Source organism: Megalobrama amblycephala, linkage group LG13 (assembly GCF_018812025.1).
Source record: "Megalobrama amblycephala isolate DHTTF-2021 linkage group LG13, ASM1881202v1, whole genome shotgun sequence".
Classification (NCBI taxonomy): domain Eukaryota; kingdom Metazoa; phylum Chordata; class Actinopteri; order Cypriniformes; family Xenocyprididae; genus Megalobrama; species Megalobrama amblycephala.
Genome location: NC_063056.1, coordinates 19773681 through 19792073, shown reverse-complemented (window position 1 = coordinate 19792073; position 18393 = coordinate 19773681). Strand labels below are relative to the sequence as shown.

The window sequence follows — 18393 nt, the reverse complement described above, 5'->3', positions numbered from 1 at the left end:
CGTTTTTCTCGAAATTTAACGAGTTTTTTCTCGAAATTTAACAACTTTAATCTCGAGATGGTTTTATTTATTTTATTATTGCTTGGCCCTAATCCTCTTCCGTACTGTTAGATGTATTATTTATTTATTTATTTATTTATTTATTCATTTACTCATTCATTTACTTGTTCATTTTAACATTTTATTTATTTTTTTGTTTATTTATTCATTTTAATCTTATTTTTTACTATTTATTTATTTTTTTATTTTTTTACATTTTTACTCTGTTTTTCTCTGAACCTTTCCACAGAGGCTAACACTTGTGGCCCCCCCGGGCGTCCCTGGAGCCCAGTTTGAAAACAAGATTGTTACAAAAAGCCTTATGAGATTTTTATTTAAACTTCTTTCCATCCTACATTTGTGAACATCAAAATTATACAGTTTAAATTTTTGTCAGTACATTTACTTTTATCTTCAAAATAACAAATAATGCCTAACATGCGACATTACACTTACGTTTTCATGACAAAAAAAATATTTTTCCATAATTTCATTCGTAAACTGCCTATCAGTTTTCATTTTCAGTTGTGTCTTGCATCATAATGTTGCTCAGTGTTTCATGCATTCATGTTATTACAGTTTATTGGCGCCTCTATCGGGCACTAGTCTGTTTTACACATTTATTGCGTCAGACGGATGCGCTTTACGACGGTTATTATGACTTTACGGCAGCGCCTGAGAAGCTCTGGATTCTGTGCATGCTGGATTTAGGCTGACGTTTCCCCACTGCTGCCTACAGGTGAGTTATTAATGCTCTTCAATTAGACTTTAACAAATACAGATACTGTCGTATTTGCGCTGATCAATAAAACTAAATATGTGCATGTGATTTCTTGACTTTAGTAGTCACAGCTCTGCTGAAATGAACAGATCATGCGTTTAGCCAATTAGCCGGTCTATCTTTAGACTTCAGATCACTCAAGTTATTATTAAAGCACACCATTATAATATTAATACAACAAGGTTACTGAGTAAAAGAGTTTATTGTGATCTTAAAAATGAATAAATGTATTAAAGGAAATCTTAAATGAATGAGGTCATACTCTGAATATGATTTGTCAGTAATGTTGTCAAGTCCAGTTTATTTGACAGTTTACTCAAAAGTACTTGTGACGAGGCTCAGACCACAGAAATTAAATATATATAAGAAAAGTGTGATATGCAGTAACTGTAAATATTAATATCTTAAAAGTTTTGTTAATTGACAGAATATTTGACAACTGAATCTGATGCTTTTGCTTTCATTTATGTATTGAAGAGCTGTGGTCGAACGATATGAGGTTTTCAATGACATCTATCTATCATATACAGTTTAATAATATAATAATAGTTTCAACATACACAAAAAAGTTGAAATTAAACATAATTTTAAATTCAACTTGAAGAGACACATATTACACATTATTCACTCATTTTCTGAAAAATGAATTATTAATTGACTCGTAATATCTCCCTGTCAGATGGACACTCTTTACATCTCTTCCCACCCTGAGGACTTCAGGAGTTTGTTGCCCTTGATCGCTGCTGAATTCTGTCGATCTCCTCCACGAAAAGTCCACGAGGACCCTCCGGCTGAGGTGGCCAGGTCTCGTCCTGCACTGGTCTTAGAGGGCGGCTCGGTGCTCACCGGTGCCAATGCTGTGAGCTGGTACCTGGCAGCATCGGGCAAACGGACAGGCAGCGATAAGAAGCAGGAAAGTCAGGTGTGGCAATGGCTGAGCTTTGCTGAGAACGAGCTGACGCCAGTGGCCTGCGCTGTTGCATTCCCTCTGCTGGGGATCATGGGAGTTGATAAGAAGGTATGTCTTTGTGTGTGCCTTGATGATCTGATTGTCTGTGTATGTCATGTGTTGACTGATAGCAAAAGACACATTCTGAGTGTATGGCTACGGCTCCTCATTCTTAGACCTTTTTATTTTACTAAACTGTTCACGGTTGAGAAGCTGCACTGTCTTTGGTTGTAAATTGTTGATGTAATATTAACTGATCTTTAATTTTAGCTTCAGCAGAGTTCCAGAGCAGAGCTGCTGCGTGTTCTCAAAGCTCTAGATGAGACTCTAGCACCGCGGACATTCCTGGTAGGAGAGGGCGTGACTCTGGCGGATATGGCTGTTGCTATGGCAGCACTGCTGCCGTTCAAATATGTGAGTGCACATCTGTAAAATTAAATCATTTTAACTCGTTTGTCATGACGGCTTGTATTATTAAAAGGGATAGTTTACGCAAAAATATTGGAATTTTGTTATAATTTACTCACCTTCATGTTGTTCCACACCTGTATGACTTACTTTCTTCTGTGGAACGTAAAAGAAGATATTTTGAAGAATGTTTCCGCTGTTTTTATCCATACAATGAAAATCAATGGGGTCTTAAAACAATGTTGCATGACATTGACTTTCATTTTATGGGCAAAAAACTGAAATTTTTCTTTTGTACTTCACAGAAGAAAGAAAGTCATACAGATTGGTGTTATTTTAGTATTGTTTATGTACTGTTATTGTACATCGTACATGGTTTTTATTTTAATTTAGTTTAAATTTTAGTAATTTTGTTATTTGGTTTTGTAATTTTTTTTATTAGTTATTTGTTTTTATATATTTCTATATGGCATTAATTTATTTTTATTTAAATTTTAGTACTTCAGTTTAAACGTATTTATTTCGGTTAGTTGCCAATTAAGGCAATTTGAAGTTTAATTTGTTTTAATGTAATATTTATATATTACTTTATTTCAATAACGATTTTTAAATAGTTTTTTTTGTTTTAGTTAACAATAACAACACTGATATAGGTTTCGAACGACATGAGTGTGAGTAAATGATGAACAAATTTTCATTTTTGGATGAACTGCTTCAACAAGTACTTTTCTTTTTTTTAAGGCATTGGAGCCTGCAGACAGGAAGTCACTGGTGAATGTAACCAGATGGTTTAATACCTGTGTGAACCAGCCACAATTCTTGAAAGTGTTGGGTAAAATCTCACTGTGTGAGAAAATGGTGCCTGTGACCACCAAACCCAGCGCTGCCGCCAGTGCCACATCAACTGCTGCTTCTGACGCTGCTACACCAGACAGCACACCTGGTAATGGTAAGGATGTGTGTATTTGGAAGTTAAAAAAAAAAAAAAAACTTTAGAAATGTGTCTTGGAGGTATTTTAAGACCATTATAAATTAGTAGATTGAAACATCAGCTCGCATGTTCTATCAGCTGTCAGAGTCTGAAAGCATTTATGAAGTCTATGTTGCCTCTGAATAATTAGTTTGTCCTCTTGTCCTTGTTATTCTCAGGTCCTCCTAAGACGGAGGCTCAGCTGAAGAAGGAGGCCAAGAAGCGAGAAAAGATGGAGAAGTTTCAACAAAAGAAAGAGATGGAGGAGAAGAAGAAGATGCAGCCTCAGACTGAGGTAGAGTGATGATCTCAGCATCTTATTGACACTGTCACCAACAGAGATAGACAGACAGCTGATCTTGCCATATCGTTTATTCTTCCGTTCCCTCCAACAGAAAAAGGCCAAACCTGAGAAGAAGGAACTGGGTGTGATTACCTACAACATACCCACGCCTTCTGGAGAAAAAAAAGGTGTGCTTTTGCTTCCATTAGCAGTAATTGTATTTTTTAGATTTGTCATGAAGCCATTTAGTCATTTATGTGTCTCTCCTCATGTGTTTCAGATGTCTTGAGTCCTCTGCCTGATTCTTACAGTCCTCAGTATGTGGAAGCGGCTTGGTATTCCTGGTGGGAAAAACAAGGATTTTTCAAGCCTGAATATGGGGTATGGCATGAAAATAATAATAATGTATTCTTATACTCTAATACAATAAACACTGTTGGTAAACTACCATTCATATGTTTAGTTTTTTAAAGAAATTAATACTTTTATTCAGCAAGGATGCATTAAATTGATCAAAAATGACAGTAAAGACATGTACAGTCAAAAGATTTCTATTTCAAATAAATGCTGTTCTTTTGAACTTTCTGTTCATCAAAGAATCCTGAAAAAAATGTATCATGTTTCCACAAAAATATGAAGAAGCACAGCTGTTTTCAACATTGATAATAATAAGAAATGTTCTTGAGCAGCAAATCAGCATATTAGAGTGATTTCTGAAGGATCATGTGACTGGAGTAATGATGCTGAAAATTCAGCTTTGCCACCTTTTTAAAATATATATTTATATATTAACATTATATTTACTGTATTTTTGATAAATCAAATAAATGCAGCCTTGGTGAGCATGAGAGACTTCTTTCAAAAACATAAAAAAAATTAACAGACCCTAAACTTTTGAACGATACTTATTCATGAAATGATATTTCTACTGTTTATTAACCAGAGAAAGAATGTAAGTGAGCCAAACCCACGTGGCGTGTTCATGATGTGTATTCCTCCACCTAACGTGACCGGATCCCTCCACCTTGGTCATGCTTTGACCAATGCAATTCAGGACTGCCTGACAAGATGGTAACCAGTCATATTTGTTAAAAATATTAAGTTATAAGCCAAAATGTTGCTGTAATGTAGCTGTAATAAACATTAGACAAGCATGTAAAAGTCAAGACAAGATACTTTATGGCTGATTGTTAGTGTTAGGATCACTTTAGATAGCTTTGTAACTGTAATTTACGATATGGAGCCTATGACAGAAATGTCAGAAATAATGATATGTTTAATCATTGGTTTGCTTTGATGTGGTAATGCAGGCACAGGATGAGAGGAGAGACCACACTGTGGAATCCCGGCTGTGATCACGCTGGTATCGCCACACAGGTGGTGGTGGAGAAGAAACTGATGAGAGAGCGGCAGATGAGCAGACATGATCTCGGGAGAGAGAAATTCATCCAGGAGGTCTGGAAGTGGAAGAACGAGTGAGTGTGTGAAGTTAATGAGAATTCTGGAATGGGGATGGATAGTTCCAAGATCACTAAATAATTAAACGAATTATATGAACAAATTTCTCTTCCTTTTGGCGTTGAACAGAAAGGGAGATCGCATCTATCACCAGCTGAAGAAGCTGGGCTCCTCTCTGGACTGGAACAGAGCTTGTTTCACCATGGATACTGTGAGTACAGTGCACAGAAACCCAAGCATAGTGTAGATTTAAAGGGTTAGTTCACCCAAAAATCATTTATTACTCACCCTCATGTCGTTCCACACCCGTAAGACCTTTGTTCATCTTCGGAACACAAATTAAGATATTTTGATTAAATCTGATGGCTCAGTGAGGCCTGCATTGACAGCAATGCCATTGAAAATCTCAAGATCCATAAAGGTACTAAAACATATTTAAAACAGTTCATGCGAGTTTAGTAGTTCTACCTTAATATTATAAATATTATAATATTAAGGCATTAGGGCAGTCGTGGCCTAATGGATAGAGAGTCGGACTTGTAACCCAAAGGTCATGGGTTCGAGTCTCAGGTCCGGCAGGGATTGTCGGTGAGGGGAGTGAATGTCCAGCGCTCTCCCCATCCTCAATACCACGACTGAGGTGAGACCCTTGAGCAAGGCAACGTATCCCCAACTGCTCCCCGGGCGCCGCAGCAATGGCTGCCCATTGCTCCGGGTGTGTGTTCAAGGTGTGTGTGTGCACTTGGATGGGTTAAATGCAGAGCACAAATTCCGAGTATGGGTCACCATACTTGGCCACATGTCACATGTCACTTCACTTAAAGTGATGAGAATACTTTTTGTGCGCAAAAAAAACAAAATAACGACTTTTCAACAATATAGCGATGGGCCGATTTCAAAACACTGATTCGGAGCTTTACGAATCGAATCAGTGATTCGGAGCGCCAAGGTCATGTGATTTCAGCAGTTTAGCCGTTTGATAGGAGATCCGAATCACTGATTCGATTCATAAAGCTCCGAAGCAGTGAACTGTTTTAAATATGTTTTTAGTAGCTTTAATGGATCTTGAGATTTCAATGTCATTGCTGTCTATGGAGGCCTCACTGAGCCATCGGATTTAATCAAAATATCTTAATTTGTGTTCCGAAGATGAATGAAGGTCTTTTTAATTAATGACAGAATTTTCATTTTTGGGTGAACTAACCCTTTAATAAGACCACCCAGGTATTAAATGACAGCCATGGTTACATTCGTGTTAACAAGCTTCTCATTACTAATTGTCATTATTTAATAATGGATAATCTGTCTGTTTGCAGAAACTATCATATGCAGTCCAGGAGGCATTTATACGTATGCATGAGGAAGGTGTGATCTACAGGAGCAAGAGACTCGTCAACTGGTCCTGTACCCTCAACTCCGCCATCTCTGACATAGAGGTACATTCATAGCATATATGGGGTCAGTTTTGGGGCTTTTTATTTTTTTGTTTATTGTTTTTTGAAAGAATTGAATACTATTAATTAGCAAGGATGCACTGAATTTATCTAAAGTGCCAGTAAAGAGTTTTATAATAGTATTATCATGGTTTCTACAAAAATGTTAAGTAGCACAACTGGTTATAACTTTCATAAAATTGAGTTTTAAACTATCCAAACAATCCAAATGTATCCATCAGTTTGTTGACAGTTTAACTATATTTATGTCAGTCTCAGAGTCTCTGTTTTCTGAGGTCACCTGATGTATTTTGTGTTCTAGGTCGATAAAAAGGAGCTGACAGGGCGAACCCTTCTTCCTGTGCCAGGTTATAAGGAGAAGGTCGAGTTTGGAGTGCTGGTGTCCTTCTCTTACAAGATCGAAGGATCAGGTGAGGGTTGTGTCTGCAGAAATGAGGTTAGAAGAACTGACAAGACATACAGAGGTTTATAAAATGAAATATTCACCTGTAGATGAGGAGGTGGTAGTGGCCACCACCCGTATTGAGACCATGCTTGGAGACACAGCTGTAGCCGTCCACCCTAATGACCCCAGATATCAGGTGACTCCAAAGTTTCCTTATAATAACTCTTGTGTTTGAGAAATGCTCTTGAGAATGTGTTTGAGTTAATTAACTCTTTCCTATCCAGCATCTCAAAGGAAAGATGGTCGTTCACCCGTTCTGTGACAGAAAGATGCCCATCGTGTTTGATGACTTTGTTGATATGAGCTTTGGAACAGGTAATAAATGTTACAAGGACAAAAACGTCTATTTTCTGTAAGTTTGTCTTTCAAGTTGCCGTCTTCAGTTTACAGTGCGGTGTTGTTGTACAGGTGCTGTGAAGATCACTCCTGCTCATGACCACAATGATTATGAGGTGGGAGAGAGACACAAACTGCCCTTCATCAACATCCTGGATGAAAATGGCCTCCTAATCAATGTTCCTCCTCCATACCTGGTAGGCACACACACACATATTGTGATATCTTTGACCCTGTTCACACCAGGCATTATTTTAATCTCTTCACAAATATGATAGAAGAGTGACATATTGTTCTTTGGTGTTTTAGGGGATGAAGCGCTTTGAGGCGAGGAAAACTGTGCTCCAGGCACTGAAAGATAGAGGGCAGTTTAAGGAGGTTAAAGACAATCCGATGGTGGTGCCCGTCTGCAGGTTAGACACTAAATTCCACTTAACTCCTTAACTTTCAGTTGGTAGATCGCTAGGCTGGTCTAATAAGGTTGTGGACAATAGGGAAAAACCAGTGCTAAAATTAGAAATAATTGACTAAATGCCCTTTACATTCCCTGAAAGTGTCCTATAGCTCGCATATCTTTATTTGCAATGATTTATAATAAATCAACGGCATATTTGAAGTAACTTGCTAACTTTCACAGCCAGCGTCATAGAATTTGGCAACCAAACATGTTGTCTATCACCAGATGTGATCACCAAGTGCCTCCTAGTGGAATAACAAAGAACTTACCAATGAAAGATCTACAGTTAAAAATACAGAGGGGAAAAAAAACAATTATGATTTAATGGTGACTTTAATTCCATTACAACTGTTTTGTTAACATGCACAAAGCAATCAATGAGCATATGTGTGTTTCTCAGCCGTTCTAAGGACATAGTGGAGCCTCTGCTGAAGCCTCAGTGGTACGTGGACTGCAGAGAGATGGGAAAGCAGGCTGCAGATGTCGTCAGAAATGGAGAGCTCAAGATCATCCCTGATCACCACCTCAAAACCTGGTTCAACTGGATGGACAATATCAGGTGACCCTTCTATTTCAGCTCAGATGTTGTCTGCTGGAGTCACTGTGTGTGTGTGTAGTAACACTTTTTGGGTATCAGGGACTGGTGCATCTCACGACAGTTGTGGTGGGGTCACAGGATACCAGCGTACTTTGTGACTGTGAATGATCCGTCAGTCAAACCAGGCGAGGTGAGCAGAGACACAGCAAAATGCAGCCTGCTGTATGTGTTCTGGATTCACAGAGATGGGGGGAATTAAGATATTGTTGTTTGCATTTAGGATATGGACGGACATTATTGGGTCAGCGGTAGATCGGAGGAGGAAGCCAGAGAAAAAGCTGCCAAGCGCTTCAATGTCACCGCAGACAAAATCTCTCTACGCCAGGGTGCGAGTCTAACACACCCATACTTTCATTACTACTGAGTCATTTTATCTTTATGTTTTGTTTATGCATATTTTTACCCTCTGGCATCATTAAAGCATCTTTCTTTCTGTCTGTTTGTGTTTCAGATGAGGATGTGTTGGACACTTGGTTCTCCTCAGGGATCTTCCCCTTCTCCATCTTTGGTTGGCCCAATGAGGTCAGATATTAATACAGAATACACACACTCATGTACAAGACTGTAGTGGCAATATTTTGTCTAAACTTGCTCATCATGTTTTATAAATTTGCATTTATAAAACATGAAATATTCTAATTACATTTCTTTATCATTATATACACATTATATAATGCAATTATTTCAGTTAATGTTTTCAATGAAAGTTTTTATGAAGTGCTACAGAGAAAGTCTAAGTTCATGGGTCTCTGCAAAAAAAAAAAAAAATAGTATTAGTATTTGTATTTAGTATTTGTGCTATTATGTCATATTGTCAATAATATACAGACTGCAGTGATTATGTAATTTTGCAATATTTGTATGTTAGTCAGAGGACCTGAGAGTCTTCTACCCAGGAACGCTGTTAGAGACGGGCCATGATATCCTGTTCTTCTGGGTGGCTCGTATGGTCATGATGGGTCTCAAACTTACTGGAAAACTACCTTTCAAAGAGGTGGGCGTGTTTTTGTTGCTGTTGTTTTTTAAATATGTATTTTCTATATTGTATATCTTATTTATAGCTTCTGGAGCTGCAAAATTTAAAGGTGCCCTAGAACCAGTTTTTACAAGGTGTAATATAAGTCTAAGGTGTCCCCTGAATGTGTCTGTGAAGTTTCAGCTCAAAATACCCCATAGATTTTTTTTAAATTTTTTTAACTGCCTATTTTGGGGCATCATTAACTATGCACCGATTCAGGCTGCGCGGCCCCTTTAAATCTTTACAAGATGTTTGTCATGCATACTGCATGCATACATTGGATCATGTGAGTATAGTATTTATTTGGATGTTTACATTTGATTCTGAATGAGTTTGAGGCTGTGCTTCATGGCTAAAGCTAACATTACACACTTTTGGAGAGATTTATAAAGAATGAAGTTGTGTTTATGCATTATACAGACTGCAAGTGTTTAAAAATGAAAATAGCGACGACTCTCTTGTCTCTGTGAATACAGTAAGAAATGATGGCAACTTTAACCACATTTAACAGTACATTAGCAACATGCTAACGAAACATTTATAAAGACAGTTTACAAATATCACTAAAAATATCATGTAATCATGGATCATGTCAGTTATTATTGCTCCATCTGCCATTTTTCGCTATTGTTCTTGCTTGCTTACCTAGTCTGATGATTCAGCTGTGCACAGATCCAGACGTTAATACTGGCTGCCCTTGTGTAATGCCTTGAACATGGGCTGGCATATGCAAATATTGGGGTCATACATATTAATGATCCCGACTGTTAACAGTCCCGACTGTCCCGACTGTTAACTGATAACAGTCGGTGTTATGTTGAGATTTGCCTGTTGTGTATGTCTAATAGACTGTTAATCTTCCTCTCAGATGTACTGAGGTGTGTCAGTTCGTTCAATACTAGTGTAACTTAGTGTAAGCTAGTGTTTCATATAATGTGGTGTAAATCTGGTTTGTTCTTTCAGGTGTACCTGCATGCAGTGGTACGCGACGCCCATGGCAGGAAAATGAGCAAGTCTCTCGGTAATGTCATCGACCCTCTGGACGTCATCACTGGAATTTCACTGAGGTAGCAAAACTACTGACTCTTGCATTAACCCCAATGTGGCTACATAAGGTGTCATTGCACAAAATGAATTTGATGAATTTGAGGATTGCGTGTGTGCGTGTTTGTGTGTGTGTGTAGGGTCTTCACGCTCAACTAACAGACAGTAATCTTGACCCTCTGGAGATTGAGAAGGCCAAACAGGGACAGGTATAACCCGTTTTCTATAAGCTCTTGTAATCTCTTGCTATTGTACCTTTTTAGCTGCTGCTATGCTTTTCTGTTACATTCTATTCGTGTATGTGTCTGCTCTATAGAAATCTGACTATCCCAGTGGAATTCCAGAATGCGGAACTGACGCGCTCAGATTTGCTCTATGTGCTTATACCAGTCAAGGTAAAAAAATTTTTTTATAAATAATCAAATGCATATCTACATTGTCTTGTCAGTTATTGTAGTACACAAAAAGTAGAAATATTATCATAAAGCCCCCGATATACTCACAGCCGTAGTTCTTTTCCATTATTTGCTTAGGGGTAAAGTGAAATTTGAAATACCTTGGCAGGAAAATACCACTTGACAGATTTTTATCTCACAGAAGGCGGAGCCTTTAGAGACACAACTACCTATTATGTACTTGCCACTGACCAATGGTAGTTTGAAGGTGTTTACCATCCAAAGCGAACTTTTCCAGAAAGTTCACTTTGGCAAGCTGTTTCCTGAAAAAACACACCAAACAAATTTTGTTTTGGCCTGATTAGTTTAAAGTATGATAAGGTACATGGATGTAACCAAATATATAAGATTGAAATATATATATATTGACAAACCTATATTGATATACCAGTATTCTGAATATATGGGTAGATAATAATAATAATAATAAAATATGTTCTGATAAAGTATTACTTTGTGCTTTTTTTGTTTCTTTCTCCCAGGCCGAGACATTAATCTGGACGTGAACAGGATTCTGGGATACAGGCATTTCTGTAACAAGCTGTGGAACGCAGTGAAGTTTGCCATGAGGACCCTGGGAGAGGGATTTGTTCCCTGCGAAAAAGCTCAGGTGAGAGAGAGATGGACAGGCGGAGGTGATGGATAGATGGACGATGTGTCAGGACATTGTGCACTACATGCGAACATACACTTTGTGGTGTATTGTGGGTTGATTTCCCTCTCGGTTAATTCCTAAACATGATTGTGTGTCTCTCAGCTGTGTGGCAGTGAAAGTGTGTCTGATCGCTGGATTCTGTCCCGTCTGAGCGCAGCAGTAGCGCTGTGTGATAACGGATTCCAGGCCTACGATTTTCCGACAATCACCACTGCCATCTACAATTTCTGGCTGTACGAGCTCTGTGATGTTTATTTGGTAATGAATACACACACTTGTTTTGGCCCCTTCATTTGTATATCTAATTTTGTCTCAACACACATTTCTAATAAGCTTTAAAATTTTGTGGGGAGTTTAACTTTGAGACTTGTTTTTTTTTTTTTTTTCTGCACATGTAGGAATGTGTGAAGCCAGTGTTGAGCAGGACAGATTCAGAAGGACAAAAACAGGCAGACATCTGCAGACAGACTCTCTACACCTGTCTGGAGGTGGGACTCCGCCTCCTGTCTCCTATCATGCCTTTTGTTTCTGAAGAGCTCTTCCAGCGGTTGCCAAGGAGACGGCCTCAGGACAGCCCCGCCAGCATCTGTGTCACACCTTATCCAGAAACTTCAGAGGTGAGCAGGAGTCAAATGTAGGGCTGCACGATGAATTGAAATACAACTGAAATTGTGATAAGGCTTAGTGCGATTATCAAATCGGAAAGGCTTCAAATTAAAGGTGCCCTAGAACTTATTTTTAAAAGATGTGATATAAGTCTAAGGTGTCCCCTGAATGTGTCTGTGAAGTTTCAGCTCAAAATACCCCATAGATTTTTTTTTTATAAATTTTTTTAACTGCCTATTTTGGGGCATCATTAACTATGCACCGATTTATAGGTTGCGGTCCCTTTAAATCTCCCGCTCCCCCGCCCCGGAGCTCGCGCTTGCCTTGAACAGCATAAAAACAGTTCATACAGCTAATATAACCCTCAAAATGGATCTTTACAAGATGTTCGTCGTGCATGTTGCATGCATACATCGGATCATGGGAGTATTGTATTTATTTAGATGTTTACATTTGATTCTGAATGAGTTTGATAGTGCTCTGTGGCTAAAGCTAACATTACACACTGTTGGAGAGATTTATAAAGAATGAAGTTGTGTTTATGAATTATACAGACTGCAAGTGTTTAAAAATGAAAATAGCGACGGCTCTCTTGTCTCCGTGAATACAGTAATAACCGATGGTAACTTTAACCACATTTATCAGTACATTAGCAACATGCTAACGAAACATTTAGAAAGACAATTCACAAATATCACTAAAAATATCATGTTATCATGAATCATGTCAGTTATTATTGCTCCATCTGCCATTTTTCGCTGTTGTTCTTGCTTGCTTACCTAGTCTGATGATTCAGCTGTGCACATCCAGACGTTCTGCCCTTGTCTAATGCTTGAACATGAGCTGGCATATGCAAATATTGGGGGCGTACACACTGACTGTTATGTAACAGTCGGTATTATGTTGAGATTCGCCTGTTCTTCAGAGGTCTTTTAAACAAATGATATTTATATAAGAAGGAGGAAACAATGGAGTTTGAAACTCAGTGTATGTCTTTTCCATGTACTGAACTCTTGTTATTCAACTATGCCAATATAAATTCAATATTTAATTCTAGGGCACCTTTAAATAAATATATGCAGTGCATGTTTGAGAGTGAAGCGTGACACTGTTCTGTGTTCTTTCACATAAGCAGATCATTATCAACTGATGTTTATAGGATCTCAGAACAGCTTGGTGTGCTTAACAGCATTTGGGAAAGCAATAGGTGCCAACCATCCTATACTTGTAATGAGAAGCCTTTATTAACAAAAGAGAAGCTTCAAGAGCTCTCTGTGGTTTTCCGTCAAAATAAAAGTTTGATGGTTTAATGTTTGAAAATGAAAGTTCAGTTTTTAAATGCACTGAGGATTTTTTGCACTTAAAAAACTACATAATTGATTTTCAAGAATTGAGATTTTTGACTCTTTTTGGAAGGACTTTATTGTGTCTTGAAATCAAAGGTGCACAAAAACCCATATAAAGATATTTGAAAATTAAATTAAGAAAATTTAATTAATATATTAGTATTGCAATTTTACAGTTGTAATGTAAAATAAAATTACTGTTTTATTTTTGTCTTAAATGTGTAATTTTAAGTAAAATATTACAATAGTAATATTTCTTATTTTGCTTTAATTTATTAATTTTACTATTTTTATTTAATAATTATTTTATTTTTTTGGCAATATTATTATATTTTATATCCATATTTATATATAATTACAACATTTGTTTCAAATTGTGCAGTTCTACAAATTAGATGCAGTGTGTCCTAATAGTTACGCATATGGTCTGGTAAAAATATAAATCTATTCTGATAAAGAATGTGTCAAGACACAGGATACAGTCATCATGCTTTTGGCAAGAAATTCATGTGGTTTACTTCAGCCAATGAGCCAGTATTATTAGACCTGAATCTAAGAAGTATTTTCTGGTCATAATCCCAGAGAGAACCAGCCAGTATAAAAAAGATCAAGTTTTAGATAAACACTTTATTAATCATGATATAGTCTTTGATGTCCCACTATAATGAGTTCTTTAGAGAGTTTTATCATGGATCATTTTTCATCATTTATTGAGGGGAGTGTAGTTAAATGTGAAGGTGACTGGAATAAATATAACCTTTGGAAATTCAATAACATAAAGTTTAAATTACATGAAGAGTGGGAGAGGAAACCAATGCAACCTATGGTGGTTTCCAGTATAAATGGTGTTTTTTTTGGTTGTAGTTCTGTTGGCACAGCGAGGAGGTCGACCGTCAGATGGAGTTTGTCATGTCTGTGGTCAGAACCATCCGATCACTCAGGGCCGATTACAACCTGACCAAGACCCGCGCTGACTGTGAGACATCACACAGCACACTGCACACTCATTTCACACTGACTAGATTCAGCTAGGGATGCACCAATCCAAGGCCTGGATCAGTTGTGTCACCTATATTAAAGGGTTAGTTCACCCAAAAATGAAATGTCTGTCATTAATTACTCAACCTCATGTCGTTCCGAACACGCAAGACCTTCATTCATCTTTGGAACACAAACTAAGATATTTTTGATTGAAATATGAGAGGTTCTGAACCACACATAGGCAGCAATGTCATTGCACCTTTCAAGGCCCAGAAAGGTAGTAAAGACAAAGTTAAAATAGTCCATGTGACTACAGTGGTTCAACATTAATGTTATAAAGTGATGAGAATTTTTGTGTGCAAAAACAAAACAAAAATAACTTTATTCAACAATTTCTTCTCTCTTTAGTTTAAATGGTTTTATCTCTTAAATTGTTTGATAAAAATAATGTGTATTTTGACAGTCTTAAAGGGATAGTTCACCCAAAAATGAAAATTTGATATTTATCTGCTTACCCCCAGGGCATCCAAGATGTAGGTGACTTTGTTTCTTCAGTAGAACACAGATGATGATTTTTAACTCCAACCGTTGCCGTCTGTCAGTCTTATAATGTGGGTCAGTGGGAACTTCGTCTATAAGAGTAAATAAAACTTGCTTAGACAAATCCAAATTAAACCCTGCGGCTCGTGACAACACATTGATGTCCTAAGACACGAAACGATCGGTTTGTGCGAGAAACCGAACAGTATTTATATAATTTTTTACCTCTAAAACACCACTATGTCCAACTGCGTTCAGCACTCACTTAGCGAGGTCTGATCGCGCTCTGACAACGGAAGTGATGTCTAGCATTCATTGAAGTATACGCGCGAGACATCACTGCCGATGAACATCACATTTTCATTTTTTGGTGAACGATCCCTTTAATTAAATTACAAAGTTTTATCTTTGTGTGGAAAAACTATGGATTTTAAAGGGGGAAAAATATGTACCTCTTCTGGGTTAAAATGACCCGAATAATGCAAAAATTTCACTGTGTAAAGACATCAAAAATACATTTCAGAGACTGAAGTGTATTTGAGTTTCTGAACGAGTTGCAGAACAATTGTGCAGTTCATGAGCTTCATTATAGAGTCACAAGAGGGAAATGTTGGTGCATCTCTAGTCTCAACATTAACCACATCACACACACAGGCTGAGGTTTACACACAACCTACTGACCATAAATGTTGTCATCAGTTGAGAAACTCACAGTCTTTGTATGATCTCATATTTTATTAGCAGACACAAATGTAATTCTTGTGTTTAATCTCTTTCTCAGGTTACCTGCAGTGTGTAGACTCTGATACTGCGGCTCTGGTCCAGACATACAATCTTCAGATCCAGACGCTGTCTTACTCTCAGACCATTCACCCAGTGGTTGGAGGCGACAGCACTATCCCACAAGGCTGTGCGGTGGCCATCGCCTCAGATAAATGCACTGTTCATCTCATGCTGAAGGTAAAAATGTTGTTGCATGATGAGAATGTGTTTTCACTTGCACTTACACCTGAAGGCGATTTATTCTAGTTGTCATAATCCCCTCCACAGCTGCCAAATTCAATAATTAAATTAATCAGCCGGAAATGAGGAGATAAAGTTAATTTAAATATGATTCTCCAAAAATAACATCAGCACATGCTCAAAACCCAATAATCTTGTTTGGCTTTGCATCAAGAATTCATTTCCCCCTCCTACAGCATCACATTTTAATGAGTGTAATGAGCTTTCTGTGTCTGTAAACACGCCAGTTTCGAAATCCTTTTCTCCGACTCAGGGTTTGATTGACTTGGAAAAGGAGGTCACTAAACTGACAGCAAAGAAAGGGGAGCTGGAGAAACAGATGGAAAAGTTGAAGGAAAAGATAGCCAAGAACGACTACAAGGAGAAAGTTCCTGTTAAAGTGCAGGAGGCAGATGCTGAGAAAGTAAGTAGGATGGAGGGGAAGCAATTTGTCTGAGAAAATGGTCTTAAATTACAGTTCTCTACAGGTTCTTATCTTAAAGAAAAATCTGTTTTTTTTTTTCCTTTTCCAGTTGAGACAGAATGAAGCAGAACTGCAGAAAGTGAAGGAAGCCATCGAGAACTTCAGAAAGATGATGTAACAACTCACCTTTATAATGTTTTTTTTTGTTTTCTATTGTTTATGAACATTGAAATCCTTTCCTTTCCTTTGTGTTTGTCACTCAGTCCTGTCTACTGAACAATAAAGTGGGAAAGCTTGAATAAAAATCAACCTGAGGTTAAATATCAAAAATTGTCTCATTTGTGTAATTTAACCCTTTCATGCATGAATTATGATAACCACAGTCAATTTTTTTTTTCTTATGTGATTTTATTGCTCTTAGGGCATGAAAAACAAGATTTGAATTTTAGTCAGCATGACTACAGTGGTTCAAACTTACAAGAATATTTTTTGTGCGCAAAAATAACATTTTTATTCAACAGTTTTTCTCTTCTCTGTCAGTCTCCTATGCTGATCACATAAGTGAGAACGTGTTTACATCAGAATGCCGGCTCATTGTCGGCCTGTACACGTGAGCAGCATGACGCATACATGTAATGCTGACGCAGGAGCCAGCCAATACTGAGTCGGCGTTCTGACATAGAACACGGAAGCGCTGCACTGTGCTTACTGCATGAACAGCGTAGGAGAATGACGGGACAAGTCGTTATTTTTGTTTTGTTTTTTTGCGAACAAAAAGTATTCCCGTCGCTTCGTAACATTAAAGGGTTAGTTCACCCAAAAATGAAAATTATGTCCCTAATTACTCATCCTCATGTCATTCTACATCGTAAGACCTTCGTTGATCTTCGGAACACAAATTAAGATATTTTTGATCAAATCTGACGGCTCAGTGAGGCCTTCAATTAACACTTTCAGATGCCCAGAAAGCTACTAAAGATGTATTTAAAAGAATCAAACTGCCAAAGTCACGCCCCCCCTAGTGGCGAACCATTGAAATTTCGAAACACTTATGATGTAACAAAGCCTCGTTTACTAAAATCACATGACTTTGGCAGTTTGACGCGCTCCAAACCACTGATTCGAAACAAAAGATTTGTAAAGCTTTGAAGCTTCATGAAGCAGTGTTTTGAAATCGCAGTCAATAGATATTGTTCAATAAAGTCGTTATTTTGTTTCTTTGGCACACAAAAATTATTCTCATCGCTTCATAACCATTGAACCACTGTAGTCACATGAACTGTTTGAAATATGTCTTTAGTAGCTTTCTGGGCATCTGAAAGTGTTAATTATCTTGCTGTCAATGCAGACCTCCTGAGCCATCAGATTTTATGAAAAATATCTTAATTTGTGTTCCGAAGATGAACAAAGGTTTTACGGGTGTGTAATGACATGAGGGTGAGTAATTAATGACAGAAATTTCATTTTTGGGTGAACTAACCCTTTAAGAGGTACTGTATTAAACAATACAGTAATAGAGTAATACTGTGTACATTTAACAAACCAATGAATAAAATGATATAAAAAATTATACACAGCTTCAATTATTGCAAATGCAATTGCGTTTGTTCCTGTTTGACCATCAAAGAACTTCAAACAAGTTGAACTTTGCATGTCTTTGACCTCAGAACATGAGGACGTGATTCCATCAAAGATCTCTACAAGCAGTAAAGGTACAACTCTGTAGAAAACCAACTCAGACTATGTATATAACACTCATGCTCCCTCCAGTCTATCAGTGTTTATTTACCCTTATTAGCTGATAATTGTGATTATGTTCAAAATGGACAAATTTAGCTCTCTTCTCTGAGAAAACCTCAGACAAATCTATATCGATCATCGATTGAGATTTTCAGACTGGAAAAACTAACGCTCAGGAGTTTTCAAATCTCATCTGAAATGAGCAGTAAGACATTACATTGATAATAATAATGAATGTTTCTTGAGCATCAAATCATCAGCTTGATTTCTGAAGGATCATGTGACACTGAAGACTGGAGTAATGATGCTGAAAATTCAGCTTCGATCACAGGAATCACACTTTACTGTATATTGACATAGAAAACAGCTGTTTTAAAATGGAATAATATTTCACAATATTACTG

General features: G+C 37.4%; 1 protein-coding gene across 1 annotated transcript; it reads left to right on the top strand.

Annotated features, from left to right (window-relative positions):
- The first annotated feature begins 642 nt into the window (after positions 1–642).
- Positions 643–16579, top strand: vars1 (valyl-tRNA synthetase 1). Its single transcript, XM_048151946.1, has 31 exons — positions 643–778; positions 1500–1838; positions 2040–2183; positions 2919–3126; positions 3327–3442; positions 3543–3618; positions 3711–3811; positions 4374–4501; positions 4741–4905; positions 5018–5099; positions 6205–6324; positions 6644–6752; positions 6835–6923; positions 7012–7102; positions 7196–7320; positions 7433–7536; positions 7981–8139; positions 8218–8308; positions 8399–8504; positions 8630–8700; positions 9047–9172; positions 10160–10262; positions 10379–10449; positions 10557–10635; positions 11178–11305; positions 11453–11608; positions 11749–11967; positions 14167–14278; positions 15605–15783; positions 16100–16249; positions 16359–16579. The coding sequence occupies exons 2-31, from the start codon at positions 1500–1502 to the stop codon at positions 16425–16427; spliced, it is 3816 nt and encodes a 1271-aa protein (XP_048007903.1). The 5' UTR covers positions 643–778; the 3' UTR covers positions 16428–16579.
- Positions 16580–18393: the final 1814 nt, after the last annotated feature.

Excerpts from the sequence above, each read along its gene's own strand:
- vars1 (XM_048151946.1), top strand. The coding sequence starts at position 1,500 with ATGGACACTCTTTACATCTCTTCCCACCCTGAGGACTTCAGGAGTTTG. Across the intron at positions 4,906-5,017 it reads GTCTGGAAGTGGAAGAACGA|AAAGGGAGATCGCATCTATC; the intron begins GTGAGTGTGTGA and ends GGCGTTGAACAG. Across the intron at positions 8,309-8,398 it reads CGTCAGTCAAACCAGGCGAG|GATATGGACGGACATTATTG; the intron begins GTGAGCAGAGAC and ends GTTTGCATTTAG.